Genomic DNA, 24,538 nt, shown 5'->3' on the forward strand with positions numbered 1-24,538 from the left:
CCAGCTCTTGGTGTCTGGGTCTTAACTACCATGCTATACAGCATTCCTGATAGACATGCCTGACAGGAGGGAGAGAGGGAAGCAGTTTCTTTTCCTAAGGAGCTCAGATCTCACTGGGGCCAGGACGAGGACACATGTACACCTGTACACATGTGTGCTTATGTGTACACACACACACACACAGAGAACATGGGAAAACTACAAGAAAAAATACTAAGTGCTAAAATGTGTGGTTCAGAGCAGTGCTTCTCAAACTTTAATGTGTATATAAATCACCTGGGGATCTAGTTAAGCTGTAGATTTGGAGTCGATCTGATGGGGTGAGACCAGAGACTCATTGCTAGAACAAGTGAACTTGCATTTCTAACAAGTTCTCAGATGACACTGATACTGCTGGTCCATGGACCATACTTTGAGCAGCAAGGATGAACTCTAAAGGTTGAGGTAGGTCAGAGGAGGGAGATTTCACTGTGGGCTGGAGAGGTCCTGGAACAGTGAGCTGAGTCTGGGCCCATGGCGGGGATTGGTTGGCACTATCTGGAGCCACCCAGCTTTAGGGTTTCAGGAACCTGGGAGCAAGGGGGTGCTTTCAGAGGCCTGTAACTTGTGCCCCAAAGCCTCCTCAATCCCCCTAACAAGTAGCGGCGCTATGCAGGAGATCCACATGTGATTAGCACATTTTTGAGAAATGCCCAATCCTGACCATGTCAGGAAACATTCTGAAAATTCAGAAACCAAAGCCAAAGGGAAGTGCTGCGAGGTTTACAACAAGCTGTGGTGATTCGATGGGAAGGATCTTTCTCCGAGTGGTTCCTCTTGAGGGGAGCATTTCTGCTGGCTCCAGGACTTTGGCCATCTATAAAGGTTGGCAATGAGAAATAAGGAAATTCTCAAGGAGGACAAATTCTTGAGTGGGATCCAACAAGCAACTTTTGACCAAATGGCAATGGAGTCCTTCGAAATCAATGGTAAAGTACTATTCCCCAATAATGGAACTGACCAGAAATGTAGTCTTTCTGCTAGCAAGATACAAAAATAGACAAGTCAATAGAGTCTAGGTTTGCCCTATTGCTGCATTTTGCACCTAACCCTCACCTAGTAAGTGTTTGGAGTGCTTCAATTTGGAATTCCTATAATGCTAATAATAGATGCTGTATCTTTAGCATATAGTCAGGTTTTTCTTAGCTTCCCTGTTGTTTTAATATTGCTTAAATATTTTCCCTTAGATAAATGCCAATGCTTATTAAATGTCTCCTTTTTTATGAGTGTCTTATTCTGACACACAGGTTGGGTGATAAAATGAAAACTCAAAACAGGGGCACTGAAAGGGGACCACAAAACTGAAGCACCACAGTTTTCAAAACACGGCTTCTTTAAAATTCTTTAAGGGGATTTCTGTTTTAACTGATGTGCTGGTCAAGAAACATATTCTATATTTTGTGTTGGCTGAAATATGTTCATAGCTTCATAATTAGTTTGTCTTGGATTAAATTCAGGTCTGTAATATTCAGTGAATTCTGTTGTCTTTATTTTCTCACTTGGCATTCCACAGGTGATGTGTTTTTTAAATCTTCTAGAATTTGTAATATTTGAAGTCATGGGTGGGCTTGCATTCCACAAAGGATCTCTGATTTCCTAGTCTATTATATTATCTTGGGATCATCTTCCAAGGTGATCAGTCATTCCCACTCCCAGGCTTTCCTGGAAGTTGTCTATGCAGGAACAGTGGTGGCTCTGTCTCCTGGCCAGTGTCCTTCTCATCCCACACCCGTCTATCCAGGTCCCTGCGTGGAATTTTTAGGGATACAAAGATGAAGGATCTGGGGCTCTGCCTCTAGGAATTTACAGTGTAATAAAAGAGAAAGGCATGAGTGCTAATGACTATAATAATCATTGGCTATTTAGAAGTTCTCAGAATGCAGTATTCTGGATACATAACTGTTTAAAGACCGAGGATGTTCAAGCAGTCAGTGGATCAAACATACTCAGCACCTGTTTCCAGCAGAGCACTGCACTCAGCACTGAGGAAACAGGCTTGAAGAAACGTGGCCTCTGGCCTCTGGCAGGAGGGAGCAGTGTGAGCCGCCCATTCACTGACCATTTCCATGTTGTGACTGAGATTTCCACATGAGGGATGGATCTAACTTGGTGTGGGGCCCTGGAGGGCAAAGCTGACACCTCTTTAAAGTTTAAACGATAAAGAGGATCCGTTACAGAAAGAAGTTAGTGCCTAGGACAGGGGTGGGTGTCGCACGTTTGTGTTGTATTCACAAGAAATAGTCAGAGAAATATAAATAACTCTATGCTGGTTCGCCAAAACTGGGAGGGAAAGACCAGTGGGTGCTGAGGCTGGAACCAAAAAATTTGACTTCATCCTGAGGTCAGTGGAGAAGCAGGAAGGGGCTGATGCGGGGCTGAAAGGCACTATTGTGCATGTAAGGTTGCTCTTGGTCCTACATGGGGATGGCTGGAGAGAGAAGCTGAAGGCAGAGAGGAACTTGGCAACAGGAGGTGATGAGCAGTGGATGGAAGGCAGGAAAAGAGGGAATGCTCTGGAGAAACACTAGAAATCAGATCAATTTGACTGCAATGGCAGGACAGGGCTGGGGAGGAAGACACAAGAATTAAGGGTGAACTCCAGTCTTCTGACCTGAGTTGTGTGTGTCATCAACTAAAAATGGAACCAAGCCAGTTCAGAACTGCTTGAGCCCAGGAGTTTGAGACCAGCCTGGGCAACTTAGTGAGACCCTATCTCCACCAACAAATAATAAATAATTTAAAAGTATCTTACCAAAAAAATAAAACTACTTTAATTTGGATGAAACATTTTCTTAAATGCATTTACAACATCCTGCCTTTTAATACAAAGACCATGAAAACACATAAAACTTTCTAGAAGAGTGCCATTATGCAGGATAATCACTGTGAGGCTTTGTAGCAGTGACCCCTCAGGGCTGGCTCCCGGCATCTTACTTACTTTTGTCTGCTGAAGGTTTATTTATTTAGGCAATATATATCTATTTTCTTTGAAAATACATTATCTTAAACTTCTCACATATGGTTCACCAAAAACAGCACTGGAAAACATTTGCAATGTCATTTTCCTCATTTATATTTCTCTATTGTTGTTAGTATTGAAATATAAAATGCTGTTTTTCCCCAATGATAAAATATTAAACTAGTTTTTTTTTATTACCCAAGGATACTGGACTAGGAAAGTTTTAACCACACACTGAAGAAAATTTTATAAGTGACTTTGAGAAACTTTTGGAATATAACCTTTATTTTTTCTAAAATCAATCTAAAAAAATGATGAGGAGTGTAAATTTCACAGTACACCCTCTATAAGCACAGTGCACCTTCCCTCCCTCTTTCCTGCCATCACCTCCAGCCTCCCTCATTAGAGCAAGCCTCTTTCTCTTTCATTCCATTATCTGCATTAGAATTAAGGTACGCTTTCTTTTCTTTCTTATTCTAGCTTTTTAGAAGTGTAATTAATAATACAAACTGTATATATTTATTATGCACACGTGATGATTTGATGTATGTATCCACTGACAAATGACCACCACAAAGACTGCTTCAGTTTCCTGAAGGGATTTGACAAAGGGTTGGCTTCTGTGGCCCTCAGGGTCCCACAGAATCCCGGGTCTCTCCTCAGAGCCATACAACTGCTGTTTTGCACCATCATCCACTTCAACAATGGAACATTTGGGCTTAAACAAGAGAATTTACCTATTGATAATATCTTTCTGGGTTGTGTCTGTTTCTACCTTTTTGAAAATTACCAACCTGTATCTGGCTTTAGGCTTCCTGCCACACTTTTGGCCTGTCTGGTTTCTCAAGAAGGACTTCTGTTACCACACAGCCAAGCACATGTTAGGCTGTGCAATGTGATCTGTTGGGACCTCTTTTTTTTTCTTTTTCTTTTTTGAGATCGAATCTTACTCTATCACCCAGGCTAGAGTGCAGTGGCACAATCTCAGCTCACGGCAACCTCCATCTCCCAGGTTCAAGTGATTCTCCTGCCTCAGTCTCCCTAGTAGCTGAGATTACAGATGTCTGCCACCATGCCCAGCTAACTTTTATATTTTTAGTAGAGATGGGGTTTCACGATGTTGGCCAAGCTGGTGTTCAACTCCTGACCTCAAATGACCCACCCACCTCAGCCTCTCAAAGTGTTGGAATTACAAGCATGAGTCACAGCACCTGTCAGGACCCCTTACCCCAACTTCTCAACTACTTCAGGCTTCCTGTCTTCCTTCATGATAGTCTTCCCACTAACTTCATTCTTCTTTTCTTGAGAGAGAATATTGAAACAAAATACACATAGAAAAGTTAAGGTTGTTTGTTTTAATTAGCACTAACCATTGTCTCTCAGTAGTGAGTCAACCCTCCCTTTCTTCCTGCCCTTAAGATACTCTAGAGTGACCTTTAACAAACTGAAACCCTCAAGTCTGTTCAGGCTCAGTCTTGCTGACATGACTGCTATTATTGCATGTCGTTGTCATGACTTTGCTCTTCATCATACCAATATTTCTCAACATCTTTTAAACATCTGGCTTTACCGTAGAGTTTTGTCTTAACTGTTTGTTGTGAAATAGTTATAGACTCAGAGAAAGTTGCAAAAAATGTTCAGAGAAGCCTTTCTAACCCTTGACTCACTCTCCCTCTGTGGTGACATCTTACATTGCATCAGTACAATAACACAACCAGGAAACTGATATTGGTGCAGTCCACAGAGCTTATTCATTAGTTTTCCATGCACTCATCTGTGTGCATGAATATAGTTCTACCAATTCTATGCTAAATAAACCCACATATTTCTCCCTCCCCCACCAGCAATCATCAGCCCCTGGCAACCACTAATCAGCTTCCCATCTCTATAATTTTGCCATTTTTGGAAGGTTACATAAAGAAATTACACAATATGTGACTTCTTTAAGATTGATTTTTTTTTCACATAGTGTAATTCCTTTGAAACCCATCGAAGTTGTGTCTGTCCATAGCTGGCTCTTCTTGTTGAGTAGTGTTCCATAATGTGAATGTATCACAGATTGTTTAACATTCAGCTAAAGAAGGACATCTAGGTTGTTTCCAGTTTGGGGGCTATTACAAATAAAGTTGCCATGACCATTTCTGTAAATCTTTTTGTGAGAGTTTAAGTTCTCATTTCTCCAGAGTAAACGCCTAAGAGTGCAATTGCTGGATTCTAAGTGTATGCTTGGTTTTACAAGAAGCAGTCACTATATTTTCCAATATGACTGTACCATTTTACATTGCCAGCAGCAGTGTACAACTGATCCAGTATTCTCTAACCTTGCCAGCATTTGACATTATCACTATTTTTTTTAATGTAGACATTCTCATAGGTATATAGTGATATTTCATTGTAGATTTAATTTACATTTTCCTAATGGCTAATGATGGTGCTATCTTCTCATGTGCTTAGTTACCATTTGTATAACCCCTTCAGTGAAATGTCTCTTCGTGTCTTTTGCCCATGTTTAATTGGATCTTTTTTTTTTTTACTGTTTGGTTTTAAGAATTCTTTATATATTCTATATATAAGTCCTTTGGCAGATATGCAATTTGCAAATATCTTCTCCCAGTCTGTAACTTGTGTTATGTTCATATCAACGTCTTTTACAGCCCAAAATATTTTAGTTCTGATAAGGTCTAACCTAACAATTTTTCCATCTATGGATTGTGCTTTTGGTGTCAAGTCTAAGAACTCTTTACCTAGTAGCCTCTTTACCTAGTAGCCCTTGGTGCTAAAGATTTTCTCCTATATCTTATTCTAAAATGTTTATAGTTTTACATTTTACAGTTAAGTTCATGCTCTATTTCATTTTTATTTTTATATTTTAGAGACAGGCTCCCCCATGTTGCCCAGGTTGGCGTGTGCAGTGGCTATTCACAGTGTGGTCATAGTGCATTACAGCCTCAAACTCATGGGCTCATGTGATCCTACTGCAGCCTCCCAAGTAGCTGGGACTACAGGCTTACACCACCATGCCCAGCCTGTGATCCATTTTTATATACAGTATAAGGTTTAGGCCAAGGGTTTCATTTGTTTCATTTTGTTGACCATGGGATATATACCCATTACAGCACCATTTGTTGAAAGGCTATCCTTTCCCTATTGAATTGTTTTAACACCTTTGTCAAAAACAACTTGGGCAAATTTGTGTGCATCTCATTCTGCCTTCTTTATTCTATTCCGTTGATCTATGTGACTATCGCTCCACCAATACCACAGTGTTTTGATTACTATAGTTATATTGCAAGCCTTAATATCAGGTAGACTTATTCCTCAAATTTTAGTCTTCTTTTCAAAATTGCTTTAGCTATTCTAGGGCTTTTGCCTTTCCATATAAATTTAAGTGTCAGCTTGCCTATACTTACAAAAAAATTATGCTGAAATTTTAATAGAAATTGTGTTACAGCTATACATAAATGTAGAGAGAATTGAAATTTTTATTATATGCAGGCTTACAAACTATGCATGTCTCTCCATTTACTTAGGTGTTGAATTCTTTTAATTAAAAATTTAAAAAAAATTTAGCATACAGATCTTGTACATGTGTCATTAGATTTATATCTAAATATTTCATTTTCTTTGGTGTAATTGTCAATTCTATTATGCTTTTAATTTAGTTTCTATTTACTCTTAGTATATAGAAATGTGGTTGATTTTTATGTGTTGACCTTGTATCTTACAACTTTGTGAATTTATTTATTCATTCTAAAAGTTTTTTGGAGGCAGAGGGGAATCATGGTGGATGGGAAGCATGACTAGGTTTCAGCTCCGGACAGAGCAGCATGCAGAGGCTTACATTGTGGATTTTAGCTCCATATTTTAGCTTCAAGAACAAACCAGCAATCCTGAGAGGATCCACAGACCCTCTGAAGGAAGTGAACCACTCCTGCAGGACCCAGTAGACACCCCAAATACTGTGAGTGCCTCAGCCGTCGAAGTGGGAAAGGGAGACCCTTGTCTCCCGGACACATACCCACACTGGAGAAGCTGAAGGTCTGTTTGCAGAAGTTTCTGACTTTACCTGGAGCTGAGAAAAGTTAGAGAGGTGAGCTAAGTGAAATACAGAGGTAGGAGCAGCAACAGAAAAGCTCTGGAAGCTTGCTGGATCCCCAAGCAACCCCTTCCTGCCTAACACCACAGGGATCCACAGGTGGGTGGCCAGAGGAGCAGGGGGTAAAATTCCGCAGGGAGAAGGAGTTCTCTAGCATCCTGGCAACAACTCAGGGAAGGGTGTGAATTCAGCTTGCAGACTTCACAGGCAAAGGAAGAATGAAATCTCTTTTCTTTCTCAGCTGGAAGGCAGAAAGCCTCAGGAAACTTTTCAAGCCTGTCTCACCCTCTGTCAGGAAACAGACTTGGAGCTGTTGGGGGTGGGGGGCATGATGGGAGACAGGCCCTTTGGTTTGTGTGGGAGCTGATGGTCCTTCCCTACTACCCCAGTAGCAGAAGACAAAGGACACAGATCTTGGGAGTTCTAGGGCCCCGCCCACCACCAGTTTCCCACTGCACTACTACAGCTGATGTTTTCTGGAAAGCACCACCTCCTAGCAGGCCAACCAGCACAAAAATAGAGCATTAAACCACCAAATCTAAGGACCCTCACGGAGTCCACTGCACCCTCCACCACCTCCACTGGAACAGACACTGGTATCCAGGGCTGAGAGACCCATAAACAGTTCACATCACAGGACTTTGTGCAGACAACCCCCAATACCAGCCCAGAGCTGGGCAGACCCACTGAGTGGCTAGACCCAGAACAGAGACAAAAATTACTGCAGTTCAACTCACGGGAAGCCACATCCACAGGAAAAGGGGGAGAATATTACATCAAGGGAAAACCCATGGGATAAACATTCTAAACAACCACCTTCAGTCCTAGGCTTTCCTCTGACAGAACCTACCCAAATGAGAAGAAATCAGAAAACCAACCCTGGTAATATCACAAAACAAGGTTCAGCAACACCCTGCCCCCCAAAATCACATTATTTTACTAGCAATAGATTCAAGCCAAGAAGAAATCCCCAATTTCCCCAAAAAAGAATTCAGGAGGTTAGTTAGTAAGCTAATCAGGGAGGGACCAGAGAAAGGTGAAGCCCAATGCAAGGAAATCCAAAAAATAATACACGAGTGAAAAGAGAAATATTCAAGGAAATAGATAGCTTAAAGAAAAAACAACAAAAAATTTAGGAAACTGTGGACACACTTTTAGAAATGTGAAATGCTCTGGAAAGTCTCAGCAATAGAATTGAACAAGTAGAAGAAAGAAGCTCAGAGCTCAAAGACAAGGTCTTTGAATTAACTCAATCCAACAAAGACAAAGAAAAAATAGTAAGAAAATATGAACAAACCCTCCAAGAAGTCTGAGATTATGTTAAACAACCAAACTTAAGAATAATCGGTGTTCCTGAGAAAGAAGACAATTCTAAAAGCTTGGAAGACATACTTGGGGGAATAATCAAGGAAAACTTCCCCAGCCTTGCTAGAGACATAGACATGGAAGCATAAGAAGCACAAAGAACACCTGGGAAATTCATCACAAAAAGATCTTCTCCTAGACATCCTGTCATTAGGTTATCCAAAGATAAGACGAAGGAAAGAGTCTTAAGAGCTGTGAGACAGAAGCACCAGGTAACCTATAAAGTAAAACCTATCAGATTTAACAGCAGATGTCTCAGCAGAAATCCTACAAGCTAGAAGGGATTGGGGCCCTATCTTCTGCCTCTTCAAACAAAACAATTATCAGCCAAGAATTTTGTATCCAGCAAAACTAAGCATTATATATGAAGGAAAGACACAGTTGTTTTCAAACAAATGCTGAGACGATTCACCATTACCAAGCCACCACTATAAGAACTGCTAAAAGGAGCTCTAAATCTTGAAACAAATCCTGGAAACACATCAAAATGGAACCTTTTTAAAGCATAAATCACACAGGACCTATAAAACAAAAATACAAGTTAAAAAGAAAAAACAAAAACAAACAAACAAAAAAACAAAGTACACAGATAACAGAGAGCATGGTGAGTACAATGATACCTCACATATCAATACTAACATTGAATGTAAATGGCCTAAATATTCCACTTAAAAGATACAGAACTGCAGAATGGACTACCTTTAGTTTTTATATTAGGGTCATTCTGACCTCATAAAATGAGTTAGAAAGTGTTTCTTTCTCTTCTATAAGAGGTTATGTAAAATTGGTGCTAATACTTCTTTAAATGTTTATTAGGATATGCTTAAACTATCTGGGCCAGAATATTTCATTTCTTGGAGCTTTTAAATTAAAATTTAGATTTATTTACTGATTATAGATATTCAGATTATCTATTTCACCTTGGCTGAGTTTTGGTAGTTTGTGGCTTTACAGAAACTGGCCCATTTCCTTTAAATTGTGAGCATAAAGTTAATAATAGTATTTTCTTATTTTCTTTTTAATGGCTCCAGGATCTGTAGTAATAGCACCTGTTACATTTCTGATATTGGCTATCTGTGTCTTCTTTCATTTTTGTGTTTGTCAGTCTTGCTGGAGGTTTGTCAATTTTATTGATTTTGTTCAAAGAGCTAGCACTTGTTTCATTGATTTTTCTCTGTCTTCCTATTTTAAATTTTATTTATTTATATTCTTATTTTTATTATTTCCTTTTGCTAGGTGATTAGATTTATTTTGTTCTTTTCTATTTTCTTAAGGAAGAAACTTAGTGTGTTGATTGGAGGCCTTTTATTTATAAGCAGTTTGTGCTATAAATTTTCTGTTCAGAGCTGCTTTTGTTTCCATCCCATAAATTTTAAACTGTATTTTCATTTCTATTCATATTTATTTTTAATTTTTTTGAGACTTTCTTAACGATCCATGCACCATATAGAAGTACTTTTCTAAATGTTCCAAATGTTTGGAGATTTTTCTGTTGCCTATCCCTTGTTAATTTTTATTTTTGTTGCATTGTTGGTAAATAGCATATTCTGTATGATTTAATTGTTTTCATTTTGTTGAAATTTGTTTTATGACTTAGATGTGGTCTATTTTGGTGAATATTCCATGTGTCTTTGAAAATGATGTACATTCTGCTGTTGCTACCTGGAGTATTCTATGTGTTCATTAGATACTATTAATCAGTCATGGTAGTGTTTAGTTCTTCTGTAACTTTGCAGAGTTACCATCAATTTCTGAAAGTGGGTGTTAAAGTCCCAATTATAATTGTGTATTGTCTATTTCCATTTTCAGTTAAATTCACTTTTGCTTCATGTATTTTGAAGTTCTGTTGTTTGATTTCTTATTTCTAGCACATAGTTGGATTATGTTTTTAATATAGTTTGGCAATACCTGTCCTCTATTTAGACCATTTATACTGAAAGTAATTATTGATATGTCAGGGCCTAAATTGGCCATCTTATTGTTTGTTTTTGCTTTTTCTTTGTTTTCCATTCAGGTATTTCTCTTTCCTTGCCTTCCTGTGGATTATTTGAACAATTTTTAGAATTGCATTTTGATTTATTTATAGTGTTTTTGATTGAATAGTTTTCTTAATGGTTTCTCTATGTTTTGCAATATATATGCAGAACTTATCACAACCTGAGTATTGCGATATGTATACAGAACATATCAACGTTTTACCAATTTGAGTCAAATGTAGAAATCTTACTTTCATTTATGTCTTTTAGCTTTCTCCACTTTTTAAATATAATTGTTGCTATTTTCATTACATTCACTGAACACCACATCAGGCAGTATAATTTTTGTGTTAAAATCAAATGTGATTTTTAAAACTCATGAGGAGAAGGATGGTGTAGTATATATCCCAATTTTTACTTGTTTTATCAGTCTCTTTCTTTTTTGAAATTCTAGTCTACTATATCATTTCCTCTCTGTTTGGGGAACTTCCTCCAGTCATTCTTTAAAGTTAGTTCTGCCAACAAAATATTCTTTTCATTTCTCTTCCTCTGAGAGTGTCTTTATTTCTTGTCCAATCCTGAAGTGTATTTTTATTGCCAGTAGAATTCCTGGTTTACAATTCTTTTCTTTCAGCACACAAAATAAGCTGCACCACTTACATCTGGTCTCCATAGTTTCCAGTGAGAAATTTTCTGTCATTCAAACGGTATTCCTGACCAGGTGCAGTGGCTCACACCTATAATCCCAGCACTTTAGGAGGCTGAGGTGGCGGATCTCTTGAGGTCAGTAGTTTGAGAGCAGTCTGGCTAACATGGTAAAACCCTGTCTCTACTAAAAATCCAAAAATTAGCCAAGTGTAGTGGTGTGCACCTGTAATCACAGCTATTTGGGAGGCTGAGGCATGAGAATTCCTTGAACTCAGGAGATGAAGGTTGAAGTGAGCAGAGATCATGCCACTGTACTCCAGCCAGGTGACAGTGTGAGACTCCAACTAAAAAAAAAATTGCTATTCCTTTATAAGTAATGTGTGATTTGTCTCTGGCTGCTTTCTAGATTTTTTTCTTTTTCTTTAGATGTTTAATTTTCTATGCCTTTTTATGTTTTCAATTTTTAAATTATGATGTGTCTTGATATGAATTTATTTGAGTTTACCATGTTTGGGATTTTTGTAGTTTCTTTGATCTATAGGTTTATATCTTCCACAAAATTTGGGAAATTTTTAGCCATTATTTCTTTTAATATTTTTTAAGCCTCACACTTTTTCCAGTGCTTCAATGATATGAGCGCTGGGTGTTTTGTTGCTGGCCCACAGGTCTCTGAGGCTCTGTTCATGTTTGTTTTTTGTTTTGTTTTGTTTTTTTTCCTCGGCTGATTTTCTCTGTTTTCAGATGGGTAATTTCTATTGTTATATTATTGAGTTAACTGATTATTTTCTCTGTCACATGCATTACACGATTCAGCGCATCTCCTGAGTCTTTCTTCTTTAATTGGTCATTTTTAGTTCTATAGTTTCCATTTGGTTCTTTTTTATATGTTATACTTTTTTGGTGAGCTTTTAAAACATCTGTTTCAAGAGTATTTGTAGTTGCTTATAAAGGCATTTTTATTACAGTGGCTTTAAAATTCTTGTGGAATAGTTTAAATATTGGTGTCATCCCAATGCTGGCATCTCTTGATTGTCACCTCTCATCTGAGTAGTGATTTTCTCTGTTCTCGGTATGACAGGTAATTTTCCATTGTATAAGGCATGTTTTGTATAGTATGGTAGGAGATTCTGGGTCCTATTTAAAACTTGTATTTTAGTAGACAGTCACAAAGCCATACAGTTGAGGTTTATTATGTAGGTTCTGGCCTACTTTTGTGGGCAGTAGTACAATGACTATTTAGTTTTCAGAGCCTTGACAATGTTATTCTGGTCCACTTTGTTTACCTGGTGCCATTAGTGTTCTTGCTGGTCCCCTGCTGGTCCTGCCTGCAGGGGGAAAAGGCACTTTCCAGTACTGCCTGGTGCTACCAGGTAGGAAGTGAGATACATCAGGCCCACAGGAAGACATCACTTCTCTGAGTCTGCTCACCAGGCAGCCCAGTGCGAGGGTAAAGTGGGGACTCCTGCTCAATGTCCACTAGTGTTATAGCATGGGAGGACATCCTACCAGCACTTTCTGCTACCCCAGGAGGTGGCAGACCTGGAAAGACTAGAATTTGTGTGCAGGGTTTTTTTTCTTCATTGGGATCTTTTACAGACTTGAAACATTATTTTTATTTCCCTCTGGAACCATGTTTTCATTGCGAGTCAGACAATAGTGCTGTCAAATTTTTGAAATCTGCTTTCCTAAAATCCTTGCCCCCGTTCACCATGGTTTACTCCAGGGAAGCCCATTCTTATTTACTAGAGGCTGTTTTTATCCTCTCATATCAAGCAGCTCTTCCTCTTTGGTCAAACCTGATCCAGAATAGATGTTTTCTTTATAGTTTCTTCTACTGTCTAAGAGATGAAATGAACAGTGTAGAGGCTAAAGACTTCATCAGACCCTCCATTTGTACAGAGTGAGTTAGATAGGCCTACAGGCTTCATGTTCCCAGTTTCTAAAATACTTTGCCTCTATGCCAGGTGGTAGCTCTGAATTTAAACAGCATTCTGGGCCTGGATGGCTATCCATGAACTATTCTCACAGTATTACCGTAACTCATTTTTTTCTCATTGTATCCTTACTCTCATGGCTTCCACCATGCTCTGACCACACAGTTTTAAAATATCTGTATTTTCCATGCTTGCTCCCACCTCCGACCTCTGTAATACCTGTGTCTATGAAGCACAGTTCACCTTTCAATTCCCATGATGTTATGTTTTATAAAATGTAGTGCTGTCCATGACACTGTATTTGCCAATTTGCCATCCACCACTTTGTGTTAAATGTGAGGCTCCCCTTGTGTGACACGCATCTTCATCATGATGGTTGCATGAAGACCTGAGTTGGATTCTTGACATCCTTTCAACACTCTAAACTCTGCACATGTTCAGCACCGAAACTTCTGCAGCCACTCATTCATTCATCTATTCAGTCATCGTCTTCACAGCATATTGTGTGCCAGATACCATGTTGGTGCTGGAATACAGCTCAAAAAGCTTCCAGGCCATTTAGGGAGACAGAGACATAAACAGACATAATCCTGGGTGATCAGTGCTATGGCAGAGAGAAACAGAGTGATGTGGAAGAGCCGGGGGAGGGCAGGTTCCACCCAGCCCAGAGGAGCCAGAGAAGGTATCCTGAAGCAGGAAGGGCTCTACCGAAGTTCCAAAGGGTGAGCAGAAATTATTCTTGTGAAAGGGAAGGAGGGGAGCCAGTATTCAGAGAACATACATCACCCCAAGTCAAAAGGATGCAACTGTTTGTCATCTGGCCTAGTCATTGGTCAGGATCCGTGTAGAGGTGTGACATGGAAACGCAGCCACAGGAGAGCTGGCCAGAGGGGCTTCAGATGCCAGGTTGGGAGCAGTGAGCCATCACTGAAGGGCGGACAGCAGGGAATGACGTGGCCAGTTTGTGGGTTTTGGGGCTCACTCAAGCTGCTAAGTGAGCCTGAATTTTGTGGGGCAGGGCATGGAGGAGAAGGGGCACTCCATGCTAAACTGAGTATAATCAAGTACCACTAGCTAACAAGCAACCCACCAACAAAACCATTTCTCTCTGTGCTGCCAGAGCTACCCCTAGATCATTGTTCATCCGGGCAATTCTCAAGCAGGGGTCCCTGCTGTGCAGGGATTGAAAGGAGTATCAGCAGGGTAAACACAGGAGCTGCAGGGGATAGGAGAAGATGTGGGGTTTAAGTGGATCTGTCACATTAGTCAACTGAAAACCCACCTGCCCCATCACAAAAGCAAACACAGTTGGGCACATATCCCTTAGGGCTGCTTAATTATAATCTCTTTCCCTTTCAGATGTGCACTTGGGGCCCATTTCAACTGGATCTTTCCTGGGGGAGGTGGTCAGTGCAGGCTAGTGAGGCAAGCTCAGGCCTTGGAGTTAGACCAACCTGGGGTCACGTGCCTACCGTGTCACCTGTCACCTTAACTTTTTAATCCCAGCTCTCTCCTCTGTAAAGGAGTGTGACCATGCCTACCTTGCAGGATTGCTGCAATGGCTAGAGATGATGTTGGTAAATACCTGATATGGAATAGGTGCTCATTTAACGTGAGCATAGGAAACTGCGGGGCCTTCTGAAGTCTGTGGTCCTCCCTTTAACACCCATAAACAAACCAGAGTAACAGCTGACGAGAGACTAGAGTCAGGACTTCCAGGCAAGAATTACTACATCTTCTTTTGTAATGTCGCAAACTGAAAATAGCTCATCAAAAGGGAAATGTTAGCCTGAACTGTGGCTTTTGTCTCTAAGGAGTATTGGGCAGCTAATCTCTCTCTGCAAAGAAAACTAGGAAAATATCCATGAAAATCTTTCATTGTGAAAAGCAATATGTGGTATTTTGTGTACTATGATATCATTTATAAGATTAAAAGAAAAAAAGTCTGTCTCAGACTACATGGGTTTGTAGAATTTCTGGGCAGGAGGGATAAGACCACACCCCGGAGTGCTAATAGAGCTTATCTCATTGGGTTAGGACCTTTGGGGGTTGAGGGATGATTATTACCCTTGTCATGCCCTGTACAGTATTTGATAAAATATATCAACCATGTTTTACTTTTATAATTTAAAAATCTAAAGAAAAAAAAAAGACCTAGACATGAATTCCAGATCTGCTTCTTATAACCTACTAAGTTATTCAATTTCTCCAAGCCTCGCTACTTGTTTGCTAAATGCGGACAACCCTCCTTCTCCCAGAGTTTTGAAATTTAAACACATTAATTCACAATTCATTCCACAAACACAGATTGAGAACCCAGCAGGACCAGGCACCATGCTGGGGCTTCAATGGTGGACAAGGTTGATCTAACACCTCTTCCAGCAAATGATATATAGCACAGATTTTTGTTTGCCCAGCCACACAGATGAGTGACCAACAGTGGGAATTTTTGCTTTGTGGCAAGAAGGAGGATCAGGGGGATGATTTGGGGGTCATGAGCTTTTGGTGTCTTTCCCAGCTGACCTCACAGGATGCCCCCTGCTCACATGGAGTAGAGCCCGGAGGAGGCAGGGACTCCCTGTGCTGTGCTCTCTGCAGCAGCAGCCTTCTGCCTGGCTTGTGTTTCAGATCCGAAATCCAAGAGGAGAAATGGGGTGAACTTCTCTCTGGCTGTGGTGGTCATCTTCCTCATCCTGCTCACCGTGGGTGCCGGGCTGCTGGTGGTCCAAGGTAAAGCAGGCTTGGTCATGTGCAGTCCCTCCTGTGGGGGAGGGGTGACCCAGCGGGGCCCCTCTTATGAAGGGCTCAGGGTGAGTGGAGAGGCTTGGGCCACTTCTCCCATCTGCTGGGAGAGAGTCTCAGCCCCTGGCAGGCACAGTGATGGGAGGAGCGGAGAGGTAGTGTATGTTGTGTGTATGTGTGCATGAGAGAGGGAGAGAGAGACCCTGAGAATGCACTAGTGAGCCTGTGTGTGTCTAAGCAGTGAAAGACACAATAATTTCACACAGGGTCTGCCATATGCATCTGACATCGAAGAGTCCCAGTCTCTGAGTGGGAAGGGCTTTGCTGATCCAACTGTCCATTTGATCATGATTTGACTTTTGAAGTACTCCCAGTCTTAAGGTCAAAGTCATGAAGTAATTCCATGAGCAGACACTGAAGTTACTCAAGAACACTGAATGCACAGTTGTCATAAACACATCATGTATGTATTAAGATCACACACGAATGCAGCTTGCACATATTTAGGTCAGACCAGCATGTTAGTTGTCACACATCCACGCCCAGAGCATGCAGGAAAGTCTTAACTGCCTGAAGGTTGGAGGTTGATTGTGGATGCAGTAGGCACAGCTTTAGGCCATGCAGAAATGTTTTGTGGATGTGCCATGTCATGTCTGAGTGTGGAGCGCACATGGTCAAGATGCAGAAAAGGCTCTGGGCTCACACTAGGTCCTGACAGCACACGGACTTTGTGTGTATGAATTCAGGGCCCCTAGAAGTTATGCACATATGACACAAGGATGTCAGGGATATGCTTAAATGCCTCAGTCCCTAAAAGAAGCCTGTGGGGTGGGGTCTAGTTCTGAATCTGCAGGAGCGGCTCCGGGTCCTAGAGATGTATTTTTCCAATGACACTCTGGCCGTTGAGGACAGCCCATCCTTCTCCTTGCTGCAGTCAACACACCCTGGAGAACACCTGGCTCAGCGTGCATCAAGGCTGGAAGCCCTGCAGGCCCAGCTCACCTGGGTCCATGTCAGCCATGAGCACTTGCTGCAGTGGGTAGACAACTTCACTCAGAACCCAGGTTTGGCCTCCTCCCCTCTGGGTTGGGACTTCTCAACACAGGTCTGGGAGACAGCGGGATCAGGAACCAGGAAACTTAGGGCCCTGTCCAAGCAAAGTGTGACCTCCAAGAGCCAGGGACTTAGAGCAGCCACCTTAATGCCAAGTCTGAACCCAAAGTCCCCAGATGGATCCAGAATGTCTAAGAGGGAGGTAAGACATAGAGCCCGGGGCGGTTCCCTGGACCACTCCCCCACAGCTGACTTACACTGATGTGAGGTTGGGAAGAGAGCAACTGAAGGCACCAAACTAGTCCAGACAATGTGGGGACTTTGGAGGGAGGAGAACAGCCGGACCTGCTGGGGGAAACACGGCGGCTTGGGTGGTAGGGTTGCAGGCAGGAGAAAGCTGAGCCAAAGGTGAAAACCCCAGGGTGCTCTTTGGGCCTTGCAGCTGCACCATCTCCTCTCTCAGGCTGCCCCAAAATGGGAAGAGCTTCGCCCTCAGACAGTTTGGGCAAAATCGGCTGCTAGGTGTGGCCCAGCTGTTGCAGGGTGTGCTGTGGCACAGAGCTCCACACCCAGTGGGGTTCCGTGCTCTGAGCCCCGTGTGAGCTAAGGCTTGGGAGGGTGATCCCATGACTGAGTCACATGACCAAGGGGGACGCCCAGCACAGGACCCAGGAGGCAAATCCTGGGGGCAAAGATGAAGGCTAAGTGGGGGTGTGAGGAGGGGCAATAGCTGTGGGCAGATGGATGGAGTCCAGGCTCAGACACTCAGACACCGTGGGAGTGTCACTTCCTTCCTTGAAATGTGAAGAAGCTCATTTTGACCAACACCAGGGGGTTCTACCTCCTCAGGCTGGTTTGACACAACCTCCTTTCCCCACCTTCAAGGCTCCCAGGGATCTACAGGTCTCAGGGTGCAGTCCACTAGTTATAGTTAAGCATCTGGCTCTTTCCAAGGACTCTTTCCCGAAAAGCAGCCAGGTGTTTGGCCCCTGTTGTCCAAACCCCCGCAGTCTGATGGGAGCCTCACATGGGAGGACTCAGCCTCCCGCTGCAGAGCCTGTGCACTCTCAGCTGGGGCTAGAGCCAAGAGTGCCGCACAGCTCAGCTGCAGCTCACTCTCCTTCCCTTGCAGGGATGTTCGGAATCAAAGGTGAACGAGGCGCCCCAGGTAGGTTCATTTCCACTCATATCCACCCTGCTCTTTCCCCAAAACCTCCCCCAAAGGGCCCCTTGGCCTGTGCCACTCTGGGTCTGGACATCTGACCCCAGCTTACCTTCCCCTGTCCCCACAGCCTTCCTTTGTCTTGAGCTGGGTCTCCTCTCTGTTCCCTGACCTCGATTGGACTCCCAGCCCCTGGGCTCTCATCCCCCTCCTTACTTGAAGTGGCTTCCTCTCCCCACCCCTCCCACCCAAATCTAGCTACCTTCCCAGGCCAGGCCAGGTGGCATCCCAGCTGCCAGGGCAGCCTTCTCCCCTGGTCTCCCATAAGCACTCCCTGCAGGTGACTCTTACCTGCCACATACACAGCACTTCCCACCAGAGGTGCTGGGCTCATTTCCACGGTGTCTGAATCCTCTCTCCTGCAGGGCAGTAATGATGGGAGGCAGGTGTCACAGAGGCGTGGGCTGTGCGGTCAGGCCGACCTGAGTTCTAATCCTGGGTCTGGGGCTCACCGGCTGTGTGACTCTGGGTCAGTTGCTTAAGTTTCCTGGAACCTCAGCCACTCACCTGTGTAGAAAGCAGTGGAGATAATCTGACTTGCCTCATGGAGTTGCTGTAGGACTCAAGTGAGATGCTATGCAAAAAAATATCTGACAATGGCGTGTGCTTTCTGAGGACGAGGCTGTGGCTTGTTTGCCTTTTCTTCAGTCCTCAACCCACATGTGTGTTGTGTCGCACACACGCTTCACTCACACCCGTTCCATTTCTTCAGCTGAGTGGTTGAAATTTCCCCCTGAGGATAAATATAAATGCCATTCTTGGGACAGAATCCTTTGGTCTCGTAATATTTCAAGGATGGCCCAAATCACACCATTGGCCAGGGAGGGTTTGAGGCAGACTTGCAAAGTGATGGAAGCAGGGACTTGGGAGACTGGTGGACCTATGGAAACCCTGGATCCGCCCCTGTAAACTGGGTGGCACTGAGAAAATCACGTAACAATTCTGACCTCTGTGTCCTCCCCATAAGATGGGGATGCTGGTAGGACCTCCTAGGATTGGTGTCAGGATAAAACGATAAATGCAAACCTCTTAGTCCAGTGTCCAGCAGAGAGCAGGTACTTGATGATGTTCTTTTCATTATTATTATCACAATTATCTGCTGTTATTATAGTTATCATTCTGTTTGTTCTAGAGAAGACTAAATGCTAATGCTAGGAGAGCCTTCAGCCTGATGAATGTGGCTCCTCTCCTTCAAGGAGGGGCAGTTTCAACAATTTCAATTGCTTTTGCTGACAGAATCAATGCTAAGCCTCTTCTCATCCACCCTAGGCACAGTGCTGCCCACCTCATCCCGGAGCACAGAATGCGGTCTCCCTCTGGACTCTCTCTCTCTGTATGAATATGGATGTATGCACATAAAGAAGCTCTCCAACTCTCTCTCCATGTCTCTCTCTCTGTATGATTATAGAAGTATGCACATAGAGAAGATCTCTAACTCTCTCTCCATGTCTCTCTCTGTATGATTACAGATGTATGCACATAGAGAAGATCTCTAACTCTCTCTCCATATCTCTCTCTGTATGATTACAGATGTATGCACATAGAGAAGATCTCTAACTCTCTCTCCATGTCTCTCTCTGTATGATTATAGATGTATGCACATAGAGAAGATCTCTAACTCTCTCTCCATGTCTCTCTCTGTATGATTACAGATGTATGCACATAGAGAAGATCTCTAACTCTCTCTCCATGTCTCTCTCTGTATGATTACAGATGTATGCACATAGAGAAGATCTCTAACTCTCTCCATGTCTCTCTCTCTGTATGATTATAGATGTATGCACATAGAGAAGATCTCTAACTCTCTCTCCATGTCTCTCTCTGTATGATTATAGATGTATGCACATAGAGAAGATCTCTAACTCTCTCTCCATGTCTCTCTCTGTATGATTATAGATGTATGCACATAGAGAAGATCTCTAACTCTCTCTCCATGTCTCTCTCTGTATGATTACAGATGTATGCACATAGAGAAGATCTCTAACTCTCTCTCCATGTCTCTCTCTGTATGATTACAGATGTATGCACATAGAGAAGATCTCTAACTCTCTCCATGTCTCTCTCTCTGTATGATTATAGATGTATGCACATAGAGAAGATCTCTAACTCTCTCTCCATGTCTCTCTCTGTATGATTACAGATGTATGCACATAGAGAAGATCTCTAACTCTCTCCATGTCTCTCTCTCTGTATGATTATAGATGTATGTACATAGAGAAGATCTCTAACTCTCTCTCTATGTCTCTCTCACTGTATGATTACAGAAGTATGCACATAGAGAAGATCTCTAACTCTCTCCATGTCTCTCTCTGTATGATTACAGATGTATGCACATAGAGAAGATCTCTAACTCTCTCTCCATGTCTCTCTCACTGTTTGGTTATAGATGTATGCACATAGAGAAGATCTCTAACTCTCTCTCCATGTCTCTCTCTGTATGATTACAGATGTATGCACATAGAGAAGATCTCTAACTCTCTCCATGTCTCTCTCTCTGTATGATTATAGATGTATGTACATAGAGAAGATCTCTAACTCTCTCTCTATGTCTCTCTCACTGTATGATTACAGAAGTATGCACATAGAGAAGATCTCTAACTCTCTCCATGTCTCTCTCTGTATGATTACAGATGTATGCACATAGAGAAGATCTCTAACTCTCTCTCCATGTCTCTCTCACTGTTTGGTTATAGATGTATGCACATAGAGAAGATCTCTAACTCTCTCTCCATGTCTCTCTCTCTGTATGATTACAGATGTATGCACATAGAGAAGATCTCTAACTCTCTCTCCATGTCTCTCTCTCTGTATGATTACAGATGTATGCACATAGAGAAGATCTCTAACTCTCTTTCCATGTCTCTCTCTCTGTATGAATATGGATGTGTGAACATAGAGAAGATCTCTAATTCTCTCTCCATGTCTCTCTCTCTCTATGATTATAGATGTATGTACATAGAGATCTCTAACTCTCTCTCTATGTCTCTCTCAGTCTCTCTCTGTCTCTAACTTCTCTCTGTCTCTCTCTCATCCCACTCTTTCTTCTTGTGCCCAGAAACCAGAGGCCGGAAACTTCTTCCAGTGGCTGGGCCTACAGAAGTCTCGGCTCCTCCTCAGGGACCACCTGAGTCTCCAGATTCCCTGCCCATCGCCCTTTCCCACCCAGGGGGCTGTGTTGTCTCCGCTTCCCCATGGCTTGCTTTGCCTGATCAGGGCTCCCCAGAGGCTCCTTTGCTGAAAAGCCCCCTGAGACAAATAGGTTGGCAGGGGAGGAGAGCTGGGTGTGGAACCCAGAAGTCATGGTCTTGTTGGAGGCAGCCCGCCTGTGGAACTGCCCTTCCACGCAGGCTGCTTGGAACACAGTCAGGGGAACCGCTCCTCAGCCAAGCTTCAGGGAAGGGGATTGCAAAACCCACCTGTCTCTCTGTTTCCCTCCCCTATCCACCCTGGACTTCTTTCCTTCCTCCCAAGAAGCATTTATTGAACGTTCCATAAGGATGAGAAACCTCCATAGGCATTGGGGATCCAGACGTGAAGAAGACAGACAAGGCCATGCCCGCATGGCCTTCCGGTTTAGGAGGCAACCAATCTGGAGCCTGGCATGGTCACAGCCCTGGCCACTGCTCTGAAAGGATGGGACAGTTCCCTGGGTAAGAAGGCAGAGAGCTGGCCTGAGCTGCCTGCTGGCAAGGCAGAGAGAGCCACGTGTGCAAAAGCCCTTGGGTCAGGAGGGAGCTTGGTGAGTCAAAGACCACAGAGAAAGATGGTTAGTGTGTTTGAAGCACAAGAACAAGGGAATGGTGCAGGGAGATGAGGCTGCGGAGGGGCGAGGATGAAGCAGGCCCTGAGGGCACCCCTGGTTAAGCACAAGGCACTTTGCTTTATGCTATGTTGACTCCTCACACTAACCCCAAGCAGCTGTTTCTATTAACCTCATTTCACAGATGAGGAAACAGAGGCTCGGAGACATATCGACTTGCCCAAGATGATGCAGGCAGGTTTGGAGAAGCTGAATTAGGGTCCTGAGCCTGAACCCTATCCCTATCCCTGCCCCCGTGGACCAGGCCAAGACAGTGGAGCCAGAACAGCTTGCACTGCCCTGCCTGAGAAGGGGTGGCAGCGATTCTGGCACTCATGGGCACAGGATCCTAGGGGCTTACCCTGAAAAGCCCTCCTAGCCTGGGAGTAGTGGGGCACTTTCCCCCAGAAGTGCCAGGTGCAGAAACCTCCAGCTTTCATCGCCCAGGAGGAGGGACAGCCCTGCAGGGGAGGGGGCTTCTCTCTGGCATCATGGGGTTTCTGAGGTTCTTGTCCCTTCCTTTTGGCCAGCAGTATAGTAAGAGACCCTTTCACTGGGTTTCTTCCATGTGCCATGACCTCTGTAGCCCTCCCGAAGACCCTGTGGGGTGGATGTGCTATTCTCACGTGCAGAGCAGGAAACCAGGGCTAGGTCAAGTGAAAATCCCTATCCAGGTCACGCCACTTATCAGTGGAAGCTGATGTCAAACCCTGAAACAATTCTTTTTCCAGAGACTCATCTGAAAGGGATCCCCTGCTGAAGTGAGAGGTTCTAGTCCCCAGCTGGAACTTCATCCTTCCAGTCTTGTATATGTAAAATGATGGGACATGTGGATCCCACACGTTGGACTGGGATTCTACTTTGAAATAGAAAGCACATCACAGGCTTCACCGCCGCAGTGCCTTGGCAAGGGTACAGGCTTTGCCTTTGGGAGACCTGGAATCTATGGCCACACTCTAAATGTGAGACCTCAGGCAAGGCCTGGGCATCTCAGAACATCACTGACCTCCTCGGTGATGGGGATGAGGAGCCCTGTATCCCTCTGGTTGTGAGATTCCAGTGAAACTCCGGCTCCAAAGTGGTCCTTGGAAATGGTAGAGAATCATGTGAGTCACAGAAATTACAGGCTCCATTTATCCAGAGCTTGCCTTGTGTGTTTTCCATGATGGTTCCCACGTGGTAACCTCAGGACATCCCTGTGTAACTAGCGCACTAACCCCATCTTACTGATGAGGGAACTGAGGCTCAAAATGATGATGTAACTTGCATAAGGTCACCCAGTTACAGGAGCAGTACTGACACTGCACCCATGTCTCTCTGACTCAGTGTCTCTCTTTTGCTTTGAAGGCTATGGGCTTCTTGGAGGAGGAGCTCTGTCTTCTTTCCTTCTTTCCACGCAGCTGGCTCATCCCCATGCTCAGTGAACGTTTGTTGAATGAATCACCATGTGAGTGATTGCATGGCCTTGTCGCCCCACCCTGTTGGCTGATTCACTGGCATCTCTGCTTCTCTTCCTCAGGTCTTCAAGGTCTCAAGGGGGACATGGGCATGCCTGGTGCCCCTGGCCTGCCGGGGCCCCCTGCTGAGAAGGGAGCCAAGGGGGCTGCAGGACACAATGGAGCGACAGGTACTGGTCTTTGGCTCCTGACCCTTAACTGTTTTCCTCCTCCTTCATTGGCTTCGCTCTGAATTCCCTTTCCCTTTCAGGTCCCCCGGGACCCCAAGGGCCACCAGGAGTCAAGGGAGAGGCCGGTGAGTAGGTGCTGGGTGTGTGCCCAGGAATACACAGCAGGCTTCTCAGAGTGACTGCTGCAGGCTGCAGACGCAGCCTCGCTCCAGAGTCTGGACCCCTGAGGAATCTGTGCGGGAACGGGGGCCTGCCTGGTGGGAGACCCCAGAGGGGCTGAGAGGCTGGGAAGCACCCTTTCTGGTGGCGAGGGTAGAGTTGGGCAGCAGCCGTCAGGGGCAGGTCCAGCTAGATGGGCTTCAGCCTGGGTGGGACTGGCGGGTATGACTCCTGCCCGCTCATCTGTGGGAGGATGTAAGTCAGCCAGTGCCACTGGGGAAAGTCGGGCTCCTTGGTCCAGCAGCGACTCTGGTGTCAGGCACTTGCGCCTCCACCTCGGACTAGCTCTGTGCCCTTGGGAACATTCCCTGATGTTCCCAAAGAAACTGAGCCTCAGTTTCTTTTTCTGTGATTCAGGATGAGAGGGCTGCAGATGGCTGCTGGGGGTATTAGAGACAATGACCCAGAGCCCGTGATCATTGCTAATACTAAAACTATTAGTTTCCATTTCTTTTAGACTGTTGCCTAATTCTGCCCAGCCGTCTTATTAATGCCTTTGGTGTTTTCCATGATGGTTCCCACGTGGTAACCGCATGGCTATATTAATGTAAATGGGCTCACAGGGCCCAGTCAGAGAGTGAGGGACCCAGAGCTGTTCCTCCCCAGGGACAAACCCAAACATTGGTCTTCCATTTCACTCTGCTCCCATCCACCCTTCATTTAATCCCTCCAACTTGCAAATTCCCCGAGGGGTTGAGGCTACTGGGACGTGAAGATGCAAAGACATTAAGACCTTTACTAGACAAAGCACAGATGAGAGGATTTATGAGGGAGTGGGGAATAAACAAACCCAGTCTCTAAGCCTCCAGGCCACTGAGGCAGAAAGAAAACACCACCAGTTACAAGAAACTTGTCAGGA

At 43.9% G+C, this 24,538-nt stretch overlaps 1 protein-coding gene across 1 annotated transcript in view; it reads left to right on the forward strand.

Moving 5' to 3' along the window:
* Positions 1–764: 764 nt before the first annotated feature.
* The window catches only part of MARCO (macrophage receptor with collagenous structure), a 43,026-nt gene continuing 19,252 nt past the window's right edge, over positions 765–24,538 (forward strand). Inside the window, exons 1-6 of the mRNA XM_012468396.2 lie at positions 765–968; positions 15,646–15,747; positions 16,599–16,823; positions 17,945–17,980; positions 23,353–23,460; positions 23,541–23,585. Coding sequence (XP_012323819.2) covers positions 872–968; positions 15,646–15,747; positions 16,599–16,823; positions 17,945–17,980; positions 23,353–23,460; positions 23,541–23,585 — 613 coding nt within the window. The 5' untranslated portion in view covers positions 765–871. The remainder of the gene's footprint in view (positions 969–15,645; positions 15,748–16,598; positions 16,824–17,944; positions 17,981–23,352; positions 23,461–23,540; positions 23,586–24,538) is intronic.

The sequence above is a fragment of the Aotus nancymaae genome, unplaced genomic scaffold (assembly GCF_030222135.1).
Source record: "Aotus nancymaae isolate 86718 unplaced genomic scaffold, 86718_ANA_hifiasm-v0.15.2.pri h1tg000029l, whole genome shotgun sequence".
NCBI lineage: Eukaryota > Metazoa > Chordata > Mammalia > Primates > Aotidae > Aotus > Aotus nancymaae.